This window comes from Gouania willdenowi, chromosome 1 (assembly GCF_900634775.1).
Source record: "Gouania willdenowi chromosome 1, fGouWil2.1, whole genome shotgun sequence".
Lineage (NCBI taxonomy): Eukaryota > Metazoa > Chordata > Actinopteri > Blenniiformes > Gobiesocidae > Gouania > Gouania willdenowi.
In genome coordinates this window covers 21525040-21541774 of record NC_041044.1, presented here as the reverse complement: position 1 = coordinate 21541774, position 16735 = coordinate 21525040, and the positions used below count along the sequence as shown (strand labels likewise).

General features: G+C 36.8%; 2 protein-coding genes across 5 annotated transcripts; one reads left to right on the top strand and one right to left on the bottom strand.

Annotated features, from left to right (window-relative positions):
• Positions 1-2371: 2371 nt before the first annotated feature.
• On the bottom strand, positions 2372-5607 carry hemgn (hemogen). Its single transcript, XM_028443928.1, has 4 exons — positions 4098-5607; positions 3754-3844; positions 2869-3404; positions 2372-2762 (listed from the first exon to the last, which is right to left on the bottom strand). The coding sequence occupies exons 1-4, from the start codon at positions 4150-4152 to the stop codon at positions 2662-2664; spliced, it is 783 nt and encodes a 260-aa protein (XP_028299729.1). The 5' UTR covers positions 4153-5607; the 3' UTR covers positions 2372-2661.
• Positions 5608-6277: 670 nt separating this feature from the next.
• On the top strand, positions 6278-16199 carry anp32b (acidic (leucine-rich) nuclear phosphoprotein 32 family, member B). 4 transcript variants are annotated; one of them, XM_028443901.1, is made up of 7 exons: positions 6278-6556; positions 9859-10008; positions 10102-10224; positions 10437-10629; positions 12244-12365; positions 12448-12523; positions 15506-16199. In XM_028443901.1, the coding sequence occupies exons 1-7, from the start codon at positions 6503-6505 to the stop codon at positions 15586-15588; spliced, it is 801 nt and encodes a 266-aa protein (XP_028299702.1). In that variant the 5' UTR covers positions 6278-6502; the 3' UTR covers positions 15589-16199. The 4 variants fall into 4 exon arrangements, with proteins under 4 accessions (XP_028299702.1, XP_028299693.1, XP_028299718.1 ...); XM_028443892.1 differs by having other exon boundaries at positions 6279-6556; positions 12241-12365; XM_028443917.1 differs by having other exon boundaries at positions 6285-6556; positions 12457-12523.
• The last annotated feature ends 536 nt before the right edge of the window (positions 16200-16735 follow it).

Below are 16735 nucleotides of genomic sequence, written 5' to 3'. Positions count from 1 at the left end.
TCATTTATTGTTTATCGTTATCTCCTAATGTTGCAGATACAACTTGATATTCCATCAGACAGCTATTAAAAAGTTACATTTTTAACAGCACTGTCCTCTATTTTTTATTTCCTCCCTAAAATAAAGTGTTTCTTACCCTTCCGTAGAGAGGGCTGGTGATGGTCAAAATTATGCAATAAAATAAATTCATTTATTTAATTGCAATAAAATAAATTAGTTTATTTAATTGCAATAACAAAAAATGCATTGCTGTCCTAAAAAGATTGCACTTCTTGTAGTGTTGACAGCATGTGCAGACAAAGAGAAAGGGAAAAAAAAAAACTTTAATTTTATGTTTTCATATTTTTTTAAACAGTTGTTGACATGTGTGGAGCGTGCACACACCAGTGCACACTTTTTGTTATATTGTTTTAAACTCTTTGATTTAAGATTTAAAATGGCAGTTTATTGTTGACTAAATGACATTGTTGGGAGTAGTTAAGCATCAACCCCAAAGTAATTAAAATTTTTGCAGTTTGTATACATTTAATTTTGTAAGATAACATTTTTTTTTTTACAGTAGCAAACTACCAAAACGTGATTACAATCTAAACATGGTTCATTCTGAATTATGTATCTATCTACAGGTAAAGGAGAAATCATAAATCTGTAAAAAAAAAAAAAAAAAAAAAAAATGGTGTTACTATTTACCCTTCTGCATGTTTATTGATACCATATATCAGTGGCACAGGGTCAATGCTGATGCATCATGTTTCAGGTTTGATATTTCTGTCAGACAAAGCTGCTTTTCTTGCGTATTATTTCCACGGGTACACAGATGTAAATATACAGACATGTCCAGCAATAAACCATGATTCGTAACAATTAAGAGAACAAGCCACCACTGGTTATATCATGTCATCAGTATTTTGATTTTGTTTAATTCTAACACATCAACTTTGTGGACATTTATTTTCTCCACTCAGAAGCAAAGAAAGATTCAAACAATTTACAGTTTCACAGCAGTGGAAGTTGTTCTAGCCTAGGACAATGTTACTATTGTCAACTACAATGTTTTATATATTTTTCATCAACAACACTTCACCTGATGTAAACTAGATTAAGAATTTATCCAAATACAGGTAGGATAAATAATGGTTGACATTTTTATCAAAACATAGAGTTTTAGATTACTTAAAAGCTCAGAAGAAGTGCAAATTGCTCTTTGTGGACCTCATCAAGTGGATATAATGCACAAGTGGTGAAAAACTCAAGTGCAGGGGCCGATAGAGAAAACATAAATCAATGTGAACATTACCAACTAATTGACATCTCAACTCCTCCAAATACAGAAATTCAATGAAAATTCATAATATTTGCAGGGCTCACAGTTTTATCATGCTTATATCACATGATCAGTTCAGTTTAGTTTAGTTTATTAGCCATTTGCAGTAAAACCACATTGGGAAAAAATGATGGCAGTCATTTTTGATCACAAATTGTTGAAATAATTCTCACATTTTCAAAATACCTGCAGTTGTCCTTGAATTATTGCACAACATTTCCCCAAATTAAATCAAATTGGTCACAAAATTATGGAAATTTTAAATAAACATTCTTAAGGATTCATATCTGTCTCATTGGTTGGATAGTGTAGTTATTTTTACACTGAAGTGCAAAACAGGGCACTATGTTGTGATAAAGATAAGTTGGTCATTTTCCCTCCTAAAATCTGCCACCCAGTTGAGTTCAAACTGATCCATATCTGGCCCCTGAGCTAAAAGTAGTTTGACACCTCTGCTGTAGGGAAACATCACCTTATTTGATAGAAGTAATTTCAGTTTATTAATCATCTAAAAATGCAGGTAATTGAAATATGTATGGGAAAAACCTACCTTGAATAAAAACTTGAAGCAAAAATAAACTCGGTCATAAATCTCTATATAATGGAAAGTCGATTGTGAGTTTTTGTTAAAGTAATGAATTGGAATATCATTTTGACATGTACGACCAACATGCAGACCTTTCCACTGAAACATTATTTCATTCTGAAGCAATTGGCCTACAATCAGACAGATAATGCATTCTGCTACAAACATATTTTGGAAATCTTAATGAATAATCAAGTACAATTGTCAAACAAGTAAGATCCATGAAGATGCCATCCCTGCTTACTTGCACCCAACATCTTGGGATACCAAAGCACACCTTTGGGGTTGAAGTGAAGCTTACCCATTGAATGGAAAGGACTGTTGTTGTAGCAAAATGTAACATCTACAAAGAACTTGTGATGTTGTTTTCAAAGATATTTAAAAAAAAGTGTCTTAAAAACTATTTGTGTCCATCAAACATTCAGTTCTAAGCCAATAATTGAATAAAAGAAGGAGTCGGCTTTATTATATTTATTTATTCAAAGTACATGAAGTGAAATTTGCCATCCAATACATGCATCATATTTATATAAAAAGGAATGTTTAGTTTTTAATCAATAATATGAACCAGAATAAATAAGCACACATGCTTAGTTTGAATTCAATGTGCGTGTTCTCTTAATTTTTAAAGTTGGACATTGACCACACACTGAGATAAAAGCCGTAACAAAAACAAAAAACACAAATTCACCTGACAAAGTTTTTGGAATTAAACCAGTAACCACTTCTGTGTGACAAACAGACACAATAACTAGTTTCCTGGAAGATATTCTTCTGACAAAGGCATAGAGGAAAAGGATGGAAGTGGATACATTTTACTTTGTTCAGTCATCAGCCGTGTTTCACTCAAATCTAAAGACAAAAGAATAGAAAGTTTCATTGTTAATATTGGGAGGAAGATCACCACCAGTTTTTAATCAAGAAAGAATTTCAAAGGCGTCTTTCTGCAGTTGTTTACCTTCAACGCCTATATCTTCATCAGTTTTTTTGTCCGCTGGAGGAGCCTTGTTCATCTCATCATTGCGGCCCACATCCTGATTCAGAATTTGGTCGGAGGCCTCATTGTTTTGTGACTCTGCGTAAAGATTATCCAGCTGTTGAGGAGCTGGAGCTGGATATAAGGTTGAGTCTTGAGATAAAACTGGGCCTAAAAAGACTTCTTGAGCTGAATCTTGGATGGTTGTCATATCAGGAGCTGGGTTAACCAGAGCAGGAGAAGACAGGGTGGAGACAAAGACAGGACTTTGGACTGACTCCTGCAATGGTGCTGGTTCTGATGCCACAGCAGGTAAAGGAGTCAGAAAGCTGGTCTTCTGATCGAGGATGGTTCCAGCAGCTTCAGGTACCAACACAACTCCTGGATCTTCCTGGATCACTGCTTCCTTCTCCTGCACCACTGGTATCAGCGGTGTGGTTTCTAACTTTCTGGGCCTGCCTCTTTTCTTTGAACTACTTTTCACTGTAGCTTTTGATCTTTTGCTCGGGCTCTCTACCCTGAAAGAGCAGCACAACAGCAGTCAAGCTTAACAACAGCAAATACTGACATAGCTATTAGTGACACTTTGGAAAAGTTAATGGTACAAAGTCCTTGACCTGGTTTTAGGAAATCAACAGATAAACACGAGCAGGGCAACCTTTGGCTTTTGCTTGCTCCACGTTTAATATAAATCAGGAGTGATAAGCAGCTAAAGTGTGATTGTGTTTCAACAAGTGTGCAAATTACCATGTTGAGTGTATATGCTATTTCCTACTTCATACGTGAAAACTTTACCCTTCACTTTATCTTGTAAAGAGCAGAAAATATGTTCAACTCTAAAATAATTCACTGATTTGCAACACTTACCCAAAATCCCACTGGTTAGTTTCCTTCTCCTCTGCCTCCGCTTTTCTCTTTCTTAGAAGGTTCCTGTCACGTAACCGGCAACGGATTCCTCCTATGAAAAAAGAAGAAAAAAAAAACAACAACAAAAGTAAAGCATTTGGTGAATCTTGGCACACTCCAGAAAACCTTTAAATCAGACTTCTTTAGTTGGTAAAAGTACATGTAGTTCAATAGCAATAAATGAGTTGTTATAAATACAATTTGGGTAACTGGCCAAAAGGCATATCATCATGTGCAAAGAAGCTTCCTGGCAAAAACGTATTCGATCAAGCCTAAATATAAAGCAAAGAGAAAAAAGCTATTACCTTCATCTTCTTTTGAATTCGTACTTTCCAACCCTTGTTCTGGTGTCTCAGCCATTCTGAGCACTGCTATGAATGAATTCAACTCGAGGAACGCAGGCAAGCCGATAAAAAGAGACAAAATAACTCCTGACTGTTTTCTACACACACCCCTGATCGAGTTATCTGGTTAACCATTACCACAGTGCTGGGAGAGCTCTTGCAGCTTGAGTCTTATCATATTTGTAAAGCTGGAGCAGTTGGCACAGCACTAAAAGAGAGAGAGAGAAAATAAGGGGGTAGTAGAGTACATATATGTATGTCTTGAGAATGCAATTACAGTAAATCTTATGGCCCTGTTGTATGAATGTATTTGATTTCATTTTAGTGTAAATGTAAATAACCCTACCTGGTCCATCTGACCTAAACTGTGGCACAACTCATTAGATGTTGAGCCACACCCCCGACATTACAAAGATGTCAGAATAGGTCTAATGCCCTCACAGATAGGTTCAAGAATGTGATTACACGGGAAGGCCAGCAGACACAGATAGAAACTTACAGTCACTCAAATTATGGGGTTCTTTTTGATAATCAAAAGGCTCAGGGGTTACTAGGTTACCACTAGTATAGAGACTTGTTATTGGCAACATTGGGGCTACTTTGAACAAATGTTTAAAGTATTTGCCATCTTATTGTGTATTCGGGTATAAATAGTAGACTCGTGGCATTAATATCAATCACTACTTTTTTTTTGAACATTCAGCAACAATCTCTTTGTCTCACTAAACCTACTATTACAATGTGAAATATGCAACCTGAAACTGAGAATGCTTGACCCGAGAGCATACCCATCTTATCTCTTAGGCAGCCAGCGTCTTGGTTGGGGTGTGTTCTCAATCTTCTCACAACACATTGAGCTCTGATGTGACGTCTGTGTTTGAACCACTTGGATGGAGATGGAACCATCCAGAACATAAACTAACACTCAACCAACAACTGCCTCCGGTCTCTGGACCTTTTAACTTTTTCTAGACACACAATCAGAACTAAATGTATTTTTGTGTGGTTGTTTTTGGCTCATATAATTTTTTTTTGTTAACCTTAAACCCTTTGATAAAAATGTTAGATGTATCAGAAGTTTGTCTTATGCAATATCACCCTTCTTGTACACGTTCCTTAATAATTATTTATTACTATCAATTTGAACTCATTTCAGATTATCACACAAACAGTCAAGATGTTCATCTGACATAAGGATATTAAACTATTCAGAGATAACTTATCAGTCACCCCTAAAGACTGATAAATCTTATTACTGGATCATCCTCTTATTAGAAAAAAAAGAGGAAAGACTGTCAGTCACACATAACCCTGGCAGCTGAGAAATGAAGGCATAGATTATAGAACGCCATCTTTTGGTTAGAATCATCAACTACCTATAATATATCAATGGTGAGATTAGCCATATTTAATTATATTTTATATAAAATTGTTGCAAGAATTATGTAACCAACACAAAGAAAGTATTGGAGAAAAACAGCACAGAAAAAAAATCTGGTTGAAAATTGTTTAAAGTAAAAAAAAAAAAAAAAAGAAAAGAAAAGAAAAAAAAGCTTCAACTCAAAAAAGAAAGCGGTTGTGTACCCCAGAGCTCAGGAAGTAAGGGGGTGGAGTTGGAGGTGCCCCGGCCACCATGTGCATGCATACACAATGCTCTCTTTACTGCACAACTACCACGCTGCTCTTTTCTACTAATGTATGCAGTAAGGATTCAAGAAGCAAAAGCACACACAATGTGAAGTCATTTTTTTTTATTTGATTTTTTTTTTTTTTTTTAAAAAAAGTACAAAGGGGTTACACATGTCCAAGTTTGGGTTATTTTGGAAACAGGTTTGATCCTTAAAAAAACAGACAAATACAAGTCATTTACACAGCATAAATAAGAAACATATTTAAAATGAAAAATATACACACGTAAGGTTTCTTGATACTTGGCACACACAAAGTTCAACATATGACCTACTTTTCGACACATAAGTGGCTGAATGTCATATTCTATCTATTACACATAGTTGCTTTATTTATAAAATAACTTTTTTAAAAAAAAAATAACGCTGAAAACAAGTCGCATTTACAAAAACACGGACATTCTTTGGCAGAAAAATAATTGCACCATGTTTTGAGCCAGCGTCATGTTGTGTGACTGCAGAGGCGATGGGCGTTTCTAGACTCAGGGGGCGCTGTTGAGCATATATTTTGTATCAGTCCCGTTTCCCTCCATGGTTTCCCCTCTCTCCGACTAACTTAGCGTTTGGCTCAGTTCATTATACAGTCCTATATTCTCCCTCCATTAGGGCATCTCTGCCTTTGGACTGAAGATTCCAGCCAAACCCCCAGAGAGAAAAGTTTCACTTTTGCAGGTCACGATGGAAATGAAGAAGAGGATCCACTTGGAGCTAAGAAACAGGACACCGTCTGATGTGAGTCGTGCTTTTTAAAACCAGCCCTTAGTTTTCTGGCTAACCCTGCTAGCTTGCTACTTTTCTTTTTTCTTTGCGAGTGACCGACCTGTGTGTCCAACGCAATGGTGACCACATGGGCTTCATGGGGTGCTGTTCTCCTCTTTAAACAGGGAGAAAACACCAGCACAACACGCTTAATCCCCGTGTCAGCACTGGGCGGATAGAAGAGCTGTGTTCGGTGGTTACTTTGAAACGGTGCTTTCTCCTCAGGTCACTGGCGTTATTGCGGTGCTTTAACCATTTCGCGGCCCGTTTGGTCATCGGTACACACACGGTTCAGGTTGATTCCAGCCCTGGAGCACATTTAGAAAACTTCTGTTTCAACAAAACGAGCTGCTTCCTGCGCCGCGTTTGGCATACACAGAGTGGTGTGTCTCAGACACTGGTAGCCATGTTTTCTGCCAGCACAACTCACGAAAACGAGGCGTTTTACTATTACCATTACATATATTCATTCAAACTTTACTTTATAGTGCCCTGTGCAGGTTGTAAATGTTGCAAACGGGAGGCTAAAGCTTCCTTACCGGTGTATTTATACTGAACACGGCGGTGTTGGCAATAAATGGGCAGAATCAGCGGCGACAAAAAAAAGAGAAAAAAACAGCCCTCGACTCATCATTCATACATTTAGAATCACACTGCTTTACATCAGCGGTTAAAACCCGCAGCATTAAACATACACTGAAACGTGGTGCGTTTAAAGCCACGTTTAAGTATCTGCTGCAGTTTTTTTTTTTAAAGGGATGGTGCAGCTGTTAATTCCTTTAAATAAATGACATGGTTGCCCAGCGCTCTCTTTACAGTGTCTAAATAATACACGCGGATTAAAGTGCGATGAAATCTGGAACTTTATCATATTCGTCACAGCGGTGTAGCTAACGTAGTAATGTCTTCCCGCCATATTTACAGTCTTCCCCTCATCGATCAAACGCCACATTTTTTTCATATTGTGAACTAAAATAGTCCATAAATACTCGTTTAGCGCTCAATTACGCTTTACATCATGAACGGTCGCTTTTACACGACCACCGGTCAATTTATAGAGAAGGCCGGCGAGACTGTCACCAAGACCCGGCGCTCCGTGTTTCATGCGTGGGCACCAAAAACTCGACGGCCGGTGCCTGTATATCTCCACCCAAGACATGCATGAAATAATAATGGTTTACCATTGGAAAATGCAATCACGTAAAGTTATAAACAGCGACAATTGCTCTCCTCAAACGGCGCTAGCCGCCATTGGAATATGCAGAGGACGGCGTTACTGTGCCTTTGGAGTCGCCATGTTGTCATTCTGTCGTCTTTGAAGCCCTGCGAGAAAGGAACCGTCTCCATCTTTGTTTCTACTAAAATTTCCCCCTCAACGTATTTCCTTCCACTTCCACCTGAAAGCGACGTTAATAACTTTTTGCAGTAAAGCTCGACGACGATATACACTCCACTTGTCCCGTCGAACAAAGTTGGTTAAACGGAGTCTTTTTTTCTAAACGCTTGTTTTCGCAATCCTTCGCGCTGCTGTTGGCTCGGCTAATGGCGGCAGACACACGTACACACACACACACTCACTCACTCACACAGAGCTGACGAGCTGCAGCTCTACACAGCACGGCAGCGTGTGAAAGGGGCATTAGCTAGCCTAGCCTAGCCTGTAGCCTGCTAGCACACAAAATCATTGCATTTGTCATTAGTGAGTGCATCAGCATGCTAGCGGAGCTCTGCATCTTTTTCAAACAAATGAACACATGACGCAGGACGAGCCCAGCACACTGTCACACCGGGCGTTTTTAGACGCAGACGGGGTGTCCATTTTGGTGTTTTTACTCGGGCAATGTGGATCTTTGTTGGTTCACGACAACTTTTTTTTTTTTTTTTGTTAGCAACGATTTTATTCAACAGAGAATTGCGCAACCAAGTGTTCGCCTTAACTCCGCCTTCAGACTTGTTTTTTTTAACAACAAAGTTAAGCATCTTAATTAATTACTTAACACAAAAACATTTGATTGTGGTACTGAAAAACATTTAGTATTACTTTGGTTTTTAATCAGAGGTGTAAAGAGTACTGATGTATTCTACTCAAGTAGAAGTACTGCGACTTAATTGAAATTATACTCAAGTACAAGTAAAAAGTAGCTCAAATAAATATTACTCGAAATAAAAGTTACAAGTTACTTTCACCCCCCACGTATATTTTTGGTATCTAGAAACTGTTCCCTTGCATACAGTAAACATCTCGTGTTAAAACTTATATAAAGGAAGAGATTAAATCAAAATCAGAATTTCTTTATTAATTCTCGCTTATTAAATTTTGCACAATTGGAACTTCATTTGTTTTCCACACATGTATAAAATAAAAGGTTTGTCAAAATTTACAGTTTTAAATATAATAACATTAATGAATTCAATTAAAAAATAATCAAAAATCTCAGGTACAGCAACATTTATGAACTCTAATAACTGAGAAAATGACCACCATTCAATGCCGTGTTGGTTGTTTTCTGGGCATTTCATTTTTTGTAGTTTCACAATGTTCATTTATCATTTTGAAACCAAAAATAATAATAGTAGTAGTAATAATAGTTTACACAGTACCGGTTGGGTGTAGAAAACGTACTTGAGGATAAGTAAAATTAGTGATTTAGAAATGTACCCATAAAAGCAACTCAATTACAGTAACGTACTGAGTACTCGTAAACCATTACTTTCACCTCTGCTTTTAATAGATAGGAAAGTTTGTTCATTGCAACTTGTTTGTGATTCATCAATTGTTACCAGCAAACATCTTCTTCTGTAAATGCATTTATTTGTAAAGTTGTAAGATGAGGCAAATGTATTTGTATAGCGCATTTCATGCACAAGGCACATCAATGTGCTTTACACGATTTAAAACGTAGAACAGACAATATTTAACTGTTTTAAAATCAATAAGAACATTACATCAGCAATAATAATAATCTGTCATACGCAGTAGAGAAAAAGAGTGCCACATTGGATACTGACTAGTAGGACAAAATTGGGAAAAACAACAACTTGACATAGTAATAGTGAGAAGGTCAAATATGAAATGTTTTTCCCAATTCGCGTTTGGATTTATTCATACTCTTTCCACACTTTTCTAGGGTTTTTGAGTTTGCTATCCTCGTCACTAAAAAACATTTATTTATTTGTGCATTTTTGTACTTGTTCTTTAATAAAAAGTGCTGCTGTGTTATTGCATTCAGAAACAGATGGTTAATAATTAAATACCATCTTTTCCCCCATTTTAGGTACGAGAACTTGTCCTTGATAATTGTCGATCAGTCGACGGGAAAGTGGAGGGCCTCACAGATGAGTTTGTCAACCTGGAGTTCCTCAGTTTGATAAATGTTGGCCTCATTACAGTCTCCACCCTCCCTAAACTAGGCAAACTGAAAAAGGTAAGAGAACGCTTTCACCTCCCCCAAATAATAGAAACTCACACATGCCGATTGTCATCTGTAATCATTTGTCCCTTTTTCTTTTGGCTTCAGTTGGAGTTGAGCGACAACAGAATTAGTGGTGGGCTTGATGTTTTAGCAGAAACATTACCCAACCTCACACATCTAAACCTGAGTGGCAACAAATTGAAAGACATCAGCACATTGGAACCATTAGTACGTTTCTTTTTGTCAAAATAAACCTAGTTTGTTTTAGATTATTATTTAGTGTTTATCACCGACTTGTACTGATAAGAAAATTATTCTGCAAGTTTTTATTTTTGTACATAGAAATACCTTGAAATATGCATATTATTGTGTATACCCATTTGTGTGTGTGTTGTTGTTGGCTAAATGTACGATTGTAATTGGCTGCTTTTGATTGGTAGAAAAAACTGGACAATCTGAAGAGTTTGGACTTGTTCAACTGTGAAGTGACAAACCTGAACGACTACAGAGAGAGCGTGTTCGAACTGCTGCCCCAGCTCACCTACCTGGATGGTTACGACATGGAGGACATGGAAGCCACAGACTCGGATGGAGAAGTGGACGGAGACGGCGTTGATGATGATGAAGATGAAGGTAATAAGCAGGGCTGGGGTCAATTACTAGGAGTGTGCCGACCCGTTATCAATCCGATATTAGCCTGAAAACTAATATCGGATTCAAATTTCCGGATTTTCCATTTTTAAAAAAAAAATGTAATTAATTCATTTATTTATTTTATTCATTTGAATAATACTGTAGATATTATGTTGATGGTTAACATTTATGTAACCAATTGGTTAATAATAAATGGGTCAGTTTTTCTCAGTCAGTTTTTGCTGACTATTGTTCTCTGTTTGAGTGACATCACTTGATCAAGCCTTTTCTAACATTTCACACTACAAAATAAGTAATTATTGTTTTTATATTAAAGGAAAAAATCAAAGCATGTATAATTCATGCTGATATTGGATCAATATCGGTATCGGCCGATATGCAAGGCTGCAATATCGATATCATATCGGCAATGAAAAAGTTGCATCGGGACATCCCTATCAATTACATTTTTTTTCTTTCAATTACCCATGTTCAATTGCAGTTTAATCACGATTACAGTGGCCAGCATTTTTTCCAATTACAATTCAATTACAATTCCTTTTATCCTCAGAAAGTCAATTACAATTATGCTCTCAATTCCTAAAGTTCAATTACAATTAATCACAATTACTGATACTGAAATAAATGACCTAATAAAAGTTAACCTTCCTCTTGTGTTAGCTTTCTGTTAGCATTTGTAAAATACACTAAAAACAAATATCTATCCTCTAATTTCTTTCCTATCTATTGATTACCTTGTTAGGCTTCCTAATCAATGAAAATATAGGTCTTTATATTTATGGTGTTGGCGTCAGAGCTTTTTTTGTGTCGTTATACCCCTAGATTTAAATATTTTCTAAATGGTAAAATGTGGGAAAGTTGATATATTTTTTGCGTGAAATTATAATTGACAATTTTTATAGTAAGTAAGTACATTTTATGTATATAGCACCTTTCATAGATGGAAATCACAAAGTGCTTCACAAAACAGAATAAACAATGATTTACAAAAGATACAATACAGTCCTTCAAAATAAGGCAAAAGAAAATACAATGCAAACGCCAAGTTAATAAAAGGTTAATTAAAAGCTTGTCTGTATAGAAGTGTCTTTAGCTGCATTATAGATATTGATATGTAACATATTTTAATAATAATTAACTACATATGTGTAGAACTGTAACATGGTTCCCCAGTTTTGCGTTAAATCATAATTGACAATTTTTATAGAATATTCATGGTAATTCCAATTACAAAGTCGATTATCTAAACTCAATTACAACAGCAACAGATTTTTGAAATTACAATTATAATTATGCCAAAATTGTAATTAATTATCATTACACAATTATAATTGATCCCAACCCTGGTAATAAGTGACATTACCTGTCTCTGATGAGTCCGGGTTATTCATTTGGTTTTTTAAAAGCAGTTCAGCTTCCATTTAGAGTGAGCGCACGTATATTATAAATAATATATATTAGTAATAATATGCACAATATGCTTTTAAAGCTTTAAAAATTAATTAAGTCTGTTTTCTGTTGTAATGGTAAGGCTAATCGACGTGATACGTAAAGCGAGTTGTGTTTTTGACTGACTTTGTTGTTGTCCAGAAGGTGAGGACGAAGAGGATGAAGAGGGAGACGAGGAAGACTTTGATGAGGAGGAGGATGAGGAGGAAGACGAAGAGGAGGTAGAAGGAGAGGAAGACGATGAGGAGGTCAGCGGTGAAGATGAGGTGTGATGACAAACTAGGTTCAAGAGTGTGTGTGATGCTGCGGTGTCCGTATAACGTGTTTTTTTAACTTGTTCAAATGTTGTCGGGAAAGGAGGAAGACTTTGGCCAGGAAAGAGACGTAGAGGACGAGGATGAAGAGGAGGATGAGGATGAAGAGGGTAAGAAACTAGCCCCAGAGTCATGACTGAAAGCAAAAAAAAAAGCGTTTTGAGCCGCTCTGTGAATACGGTGCATTACTCCCAACAAAGGGTCACATGCTCTCAGCGTGTTCTCTCTCTGCAGCGCTGACTCTTGCTTTAGGGACAATCTGAACCACTTTCATCTGCAGGACACAATGAAACGAGATTCTGTTGAACAAATGGAACGATGACGACTTCTAGATTAACAACTACATGATCCTTCTAGAAGCTTCACTTATCTCTAAAAGATCCAAAGCTCATTATAAGCCAGTGATGGAGAAGCATGTCAACAAATGATTCTTTTTTACTCATTAGAGGCTTGTGTTGCCATTTGACTATAAGTGTCATGTCTGCGGGAGAAAAGGTCAAGAATTAAATAAATATATTTAATAAGGGTGAGTATTGGCCAGGATGTTGCAATATGATAGGTATCATGATATGATATTATAGCAATATATCGCAATATTCTACCCAGTTAATATCAAAATTAAACACAGAGAAGGAATCAAGTTGCTGTATATGTTCATCAGAAGATATTGATCATTCAGAGGACAAATAGTCAAAACTATTTGCTTCAAAACATCTTATTTATTATTAGTGTTTTTGCACATTTTCACTGAAAAAAAAATGAAAATGCCTTGTTACACACTGCCATCATAAAAAGTTTCTTTTCACTAAAACTACTGTGTAGGAGTCTCAAAGTAACCATGACAACATAATGACGGCATTGTAACAACTGTAAGTGAGAACATTAAGGATAAATCACCCTGAGTTACTGACAGTGCACAAAAATAAGAAAAAAATAATGTATCCTATTGTGTCAGTTTAAACACTGATCTGAACAGATTAAATGAAAATAAAATGCCTGTGCATACATAAATATTGCAGGCATTACACACTGCCATCATAAAATAAAGTGCATCAAATAACACATTGAAAGCATTGTAACCACTGAAATATTGCACAAATACACAAATATTGATTCAATTTATTTAAAAAATTAATTAATAAAAAATCGATTTAAAATCGGCACCCAAAAAAATCGCAATATATATCGTGAAATGGGGTTTTTTTTTCACACCTCTAGTATTTAAACTGCAATGGTTTATTTAGTAAACTGCTGGTTTGAGTAGTTATGGAAATAAAAGTACATCACAAAGTGTGTGGTGTGGTTCAAGACTTTAGTTTATTGAGACATGACTGGTTTGATGCTCAATTATCACTAGCTGCGTTGCCATTACAGGTTTTCACAAAATAAAAGTCAACAAAGTAAAATTGCACTTTGAACGTGTTTCCATTGAACACTGTTTTGGGAGGAGCCTCGTAATTCCCGTGAGACTTCGACGCAGAAAGGTGGATGCTCCAAACCTCCTTATAACACTCTGTTTTCTGTTGTTGTTTCACGTATAATGTGGCTGTAATAGTTTTTAAATATATTAATGCTAAGAAGTGTCTCCTCTTCTGTTTACATGTACCGCGTCATGTCTTCTCAGAGAGAAATGGTCATGTGACCATGTAAGTCACGTTCTGTGACGTGTATTTGCAGTGTTTCCGTGACGCTTTTGCGACACATTTCAATATCGAAACATCTGAAATTCCTCCTCATGAAGGCGTAAAAACATTTTATTGATATGAGTGGTTTTTTTTTTTGGTTTTTTTTTTTTCAAAATTCAGGTGTTTCCATTACCAGTTTTTAATTGCGCTATTTCGATTTTGTGCATTTCCAATGTAAAAATATATAAACTATATAACATTTGCGCTACATTGGTATTAAAAGGCAGCTGTCGTGTCCATAACAATAATCCACTCTGGATAACAACAGTTTTTGCTTCCATATTTTATGTTCTAACTAATTAGTCAAATCCACATGTTAGTGCTTAGAATATGTCCCAAAACATAAGGTACAGGCACTTTTTTTTTTTAAAGCTGAATCCAAAATACAGTGTACGCTAACCGAGTCTAGCTACTGTCATGTCTGCCCCACTAACGCATCTGTCAACACTTATTTAGGAGTTTTCAATAAGACCATAATAGGTTTTTGTCCGATATAGTACAGAAGGTTCACATAGGTTAGTTTATTTTAAGTATGGGCTTCTGTCCGTTTCGCGAATAACATTTGGGAAGAATTATACAGTATTTGATTGTTTTCATCTTTCTGACATTAGTGGTTTGTAATTTTTTTTAGCTCGTTGTGAAGCAGGGATATGCCTTCATTCAAAGCATACACACACAAATGCAGCGCCACGTGTGTTGTCTTATCACCTGTTGCAGCTGCTAAAGTAGACTTAAAGTGCAGCGGCCCACAGAAACAAACAGGCAGGATAAGCTTTGGATGTATCTCATCAATTAACACTGATATCAAATGTATCTTAACAGGAGACTGAAATGCACATTTTGATCAAAATCTACTACTAGAAAATAATATGTAAATACTCCTTATTTGCCCTTCCATTGATAACCTGTACAGGAATCTTGAACATGGTGCATTGCTGCCACTTTTTTATTTTCATTTTAGCGTTTATGGAAAAATCATCAGCTTTGAGCAAAGTGGCTCAGTGTTAGAGTGGGTTGTCCAATAACTGAATGGTTTGGGGTTCGAATCCCGCTCCCGTCATTGTCGTTGTGTCCTTGGGCAAGGCACTTTATCAACATTGCCTCGTATGAATGGGTATGAATTGTACATGAATGTTAGTGGTGGTAAGAGGGGCCGTAGCCCCAGGGCAGCTGTGGCTACATTGTAGCTTTCCACCACTGGTGTGACTGATGTAAGTGACTGGTGTGGATGAATAATGGTTTCTGTACGCTGCTTTGAGTCTCCTTGAAAAAAGCACTATATAAATCTAAGCCATTAATATTATTATTATGTGTGATTGTAGAATGATGTTTTTTATCTGTACGTATCTGTACTGCTTGGCCGTAGTTTGTCGTTTTAACAGATTTTATTTTTCTACCGGCCTCCAGAAGCAGAAGCTGGCAAAGGCGAGAAGAGAAAGCGAGATCCCGAGGACGAGGATGACGATGAGGACGACGAAGAAGATGATTAAGTGCAAAACTGAAAACGAGAGCCTACCGAGTTACCCTTCCTCTCCCACCAACCTAAATGTCCGCCCTCCTCCAACTCGCCCCGCCTTTGTAATCCACGTTCATACCCCATCCTTCCCAGCTCCGAGCTCTTTTTATGAGTCAAGACTGTATCGTACGGGTGGGCCGAGTGGAGCTGCCCTCCCTATTAACCCCTCTTTCCCAAATGGAACTGAGAGCCACCCAACTCCCTCACCTCACCCACACCACCGGCCCAGAGGTTCTCAGGCAGCCCACCACTCAGCATTCCACAGTTTCACCATCAACCCCTCTTACATATTCCCCTGTGAGGACTTTGGGACTGGTTTTCTAGTTTTGGGTCTGTGCTTTGAATTTTTTGTTGGGACGAATTATTTTGTGTTGTTGGGTTTATTATTTTTTTTGTTCTTTTAATTTTTTTCAGTTCCTTTTTTTTTTTTCTCCCCCCCCCCCAATAAAATTATTGCTATAGCAGCTGTGCAACCAGCGAGCCATGATTTTTAGTGTGGTCGCAGGTTGCACAAATCAAGGTTGTAGCTACATTTTTACTTTCTGTATGACAAAAAACAACTTTGTAAATAAAATGTTAACATTTGGGGCTTCTTTATTTTCCTTTATGAACTAAAACAGATGTGAAGTGATTGAAAGAATGATTGTGGGGACACAAGAACAATCAACTCCTACATCATGTGATGCTATGAGGATCTGAAGGGTTAATTCCAGGTCAAGATCTGGTTTTTTTTTATCACCTTGGGGACAGTCCTGAATTCTAACCCAAACTTTACTTTAGCTAAACATCAACTTTTCTTCAAAGCTAGGTTTACCACCATGAAAAGTTTGTCCTTTGTCATGTGAAACACTTTCATCAATTCAGATTGCAAGACAAGAACAGCTGAATTAGTTGACTTTTTTGGAGTTTACGCTCCAAAAGTTTGCTGTTTCAGTTATTAGTCCAAAATTGTATAAATGTATGGAGGTAACATTTTTAGTTGATTTCAGCCCCCGAACTAAACAGTCTGATCACATACAGACCCTTCCCAAAAAATTAAGATGTCATGGAAAAGTGGTTTAATTTCCAGAATTCCATTCAAAAAGTGAATCTTTCACTGATTATAGATTTAGGGCCCACAA